This window comes from Pteropus vampyrus, unplaced genomic scaffold (assembly GCF_000151845.1).
Source record: "Pteropus vampyrus isolate Shadow unplaced genomic scaffold, Pvam_2.0 Scaffold1000001839, whole genome shotgun sequence".
NCBI lineage: Eukaryota > Metazoa > Chordata > Mammalia > Chiroptera > Pteropodidae > Pteropus > Pteropus vampyrus.
Window position 1 is genome coordinate 1 of NW_011916241.1, and position 3457 is coordinate 3457.

General features: G+C 48.9%; 1 protein-coding gene across 1 annotated transcript; it reads left to right on the top strand.

The window, feature by feature from the left end:
- Positions 1-12: 12 nt before the first annotated feature.
- LOC105311199 (olfactory receptor-like protein OLF3) lies at positions 13-879 on the top strand (the record flags this gene model as incomplete). The annotated part of the gene is given in 1 exon segment (XM_011387216.2): positions 13-879. A coding segment is annotated over 1 exon segment (867 nt), but the record flags the coding sequence as incomplete, so codon positions are not given.
- Between the last annotated feature and the right edge of the window lie 2578 nt (positions 880-3457).

Here is a 3457-nt window from a genome sequence, read left to right on the forward strand (position 1 = left end):
CAGACCCAGGCGGGACTCTTTGTCATGTATGCGGCCGCGTATCTGCTGACCGTGCTGGGCAACGGGCTCATCATCGTCATGATCTGACTGGACACTCGCGTGCACCTGCACATGTACTTCTTCCTCTGCGACCTGTCGGTGGTGGACATCTGCTACACCTCCAGCGGGGTCCCGCAGATGATGGTGCACTTCCTCTTGGAGAAGAAGACCATCTCCTTTGCCCGGTGTGGGACCCAGCATTTCTTCTCGCTGGCCCTGGGGGGGATCGAGTTCCTGCTGCTGGCCGATATGGCTTATGACCGCTACGTGGCGGTCTGTGACCCCTTACGCTACGTGGCAGTCATGGGCCCAAGGCGCTGTGCGGTGCTGGCAGCGGTCTCTTGGTTTGTGGGCATAGCTAATTCTGCAGTGGAGACAGCGGTCACCATACGCCTGCCCACCTGCGGGCACAACGTGCTGAACCATGTGGCCTGTGAGACACTGGCACTCGTCAAGTTGGCCTGCGTGGACATCACTCTCAACCAGGCAGCCATCGTGGCCTCCAGCGTGGTGGTGCTGCTCGTGCCTTGCTGCCTGGTCTCACTGTCCTACGCCCGCATCGTGGCCGCCATCCTGCAGATCCGCTCCACGGGGGGACGCCGCAAAGCCTTCGGGACCTGCGCCTCCCACCTCACCGTGGTCTCCATGTCTTACGGGATGGCCCTGGTTACCTACATACAGCCCCGCTCCACAGCCTCCGCCAACCAGGACAAGGTGGTGGTGCTCTTTTATGCCGTAGTGACCCCCATGTTGAACCCGCTCATCTACAGTCTGCGGAACAAGGAGATGCAGGCTGCTCTGAGCCGGGTTCTGACGGGCAGCTCTGAATCAAAGCGTTAGAATGTGACTTTGTCAACAGAGGGTCTCACTCTGAAGACAGTGGGCACTGGGGCGTGCCTTCCATATAGTGTGTGTGTGTGTGTGTGTGTGTGTGTGTGTGTGTGTGTGTGTGATATTGGAAAACCCTGAAGTGGGACAATTTCAACAAAAAGACCCTGATGAAGCCAAGACAATGAGTCCTGCAGCCACAGACGTCATCCGTGGATGCTATAGCTAGATCTAGATCAATGGCACCTCCGTAGGAACCAGCCATGTGCACACACACAGATGTTAGTAGTTGCCCACTGCAGAGACCAGCACCGGCACCAGAGGAAGTAAGAGCAACTCGACACCCTCACCCCAAGCTCCGCAGTATCCCAGTAACATTAGGTGTTCTCATACACCCAGAAGCCACCTTGAGAAAGGAGAGAAATAAACCATTCTGATCAAAGGTTGAACTTTGACTTGATTAAATATTTAACTAGTATTTAATTAAAGATTAAAAAGAAAGATTTAAGTCAAAGGGACTGTTTATACTGTAGAAAACTAGGATATTTTTAATTGGCACATTATATCATTTGCTTTTGTTTTTCCCTCTTTCCATACAACCCATCAGGATGTAGACTCCGAAAGATAAGATCAAGTGTATTTTAATTTGTTACTCTAACCTATAGGCAAGGTGACCTTGAAGTAAATGTTGCTCTGACTCCATGTGTGCCAGTAATCTATTATGGAAAGACTTCTTTTCAAAAAATGAGTTGTACTGTGCCTGTCCAAGGTTAATGCATAATAAGGAAGCCACCTCAAATTTCAAGGTGATTTTTTCAAAGCATTCAGTACTCATTAAATATTAGTTGTCAAGTCTTTCTCGTCCCCGCCACCATCCCAAGTCACACGGAGAAGACCAGAGCCATTTTCAAACGGCTCCTAGTGTGCAGAGGCAGGAAGCAGAGCGGCATGCAGCCCTCTCATGACAGAGCTCATCGGTGATGAGCTGCGCCCAAGACTCCTGAAGCTGTCGTGAGTGAAGCGCGACAGTCAAACCTGCTTCCTACAAAGTCGCTCTTGACATTTCATTGGGAAAAGGTAGGGAAATGCTAATTCTGGTTAGAAAAAGAAGCAGAAAGAACTGAAAGGGGAACCAGATGCAGGAGAACCAGATGTAGTACTAGTTCCCTGGAAGTGAAGCAAACTCCCCTTGCAACACAAAGCCTTGGGGCAAGCAGACGCTTGGGTGAAGGTGGAGCTCAGGAAGCGAGCAGGGGTGGGGCAGTTGCAAAGGCGCAATGAGAAAGACTCAGCCAGACAGCAGGTCTGGGCTGCACCATCACTGCAGGAAGGGGATTTTCTCCAAGAGCGAGGGGTCTCAACAGCGCGTAAAGTGTTGGTTCTGTCGGGGAATCGGGCTTAAAGGAGAGAATGACTCCTATCTCCTCAGACAGCGGTTGGGAACCCATGACGATCTGACTCCAGGCTCGAACCCCAGTACCCAGGGTGAAAGGACAGTACCATACCATCCGCACCGGAAGACGTCGGCTTCCAGGGCTGCGGGGATCTTTAGTGGTCTAATCAAACCTGTTTCACAGATGAAGACAGTGAGACTCAGGGAGATTCAATGACATGCCAAAAGTCACGGAGCCATTTATACCAAAGCCAGAGCAAACACCGATTATCCTGTCCCTAGCCCAGAGTCTATGCACAGTACAATATCTGCAGATTTACCTTTCCTGGTACAAATGATTCGAAATCTGTGGTCTCGGCTACTTCACTGAAGAGGAATTATAATGTTACCTCCCCTCCATCCCTTAACACTCACACGCGCTGTCCAAAGCCCACTCAGCAGTGTTGGACATTAGGCCAGGGAGTTGATTTCTGAGCACCTTATCTCAATATGACATATTTATATAAAATTTTAAATTTTCATTTGGATTCATATTAGAAAAATGTTTATTGTAGACCCTTTTCAAAATACAGAGGAGCAAAAAGGAGAAAAGAAAAATAGCTATACATCTGTACCAGGGATAACCCACTGATATTTTGATGATCATCCTTTTAATGAACAGTTCTTTCTCTACGTTCCTGCCATTATATACATCCAAATACCTGTATATTATTCTTTGCAATTCAGGATCATACCGAACCTACTATTTTCTAACCCTTATTTCATCCAGTTACATACCTTCTGTAACCTTAGCATTTGGAAAAGGAGGAAAGACGCATTTTTGTTTGACCAGCAAAGAAACATTTGTCTCAGATGATCACACACTGCGTTGTCTGGGAAATGGCATCCAACAGCTCTTTTCCCTTCCCTTTGACTCACCTACATCAGTTCATACTAACTCGACCTTATTTGCATCTGGAATCCCACATCGTGGGTGCCACTTCCTTTCTCTTCTCCCTCACGGTGCCTTCGGATTTCTTTATACCCCTACTGTGTCCCCTCAGCTCTGGGCTCCAACTCTCGGTCTGAATGTTCCATCAGTTTTTGCTTTTAATGCACTTTGAGGTTGGAGAGCTCCAGGTCCTTTGGGTTCTGGGCTTAACTGGATGGTGGACGGAGCAGAGGTAAACCTGAATCCTACATGTCCTGCGCGAAAAG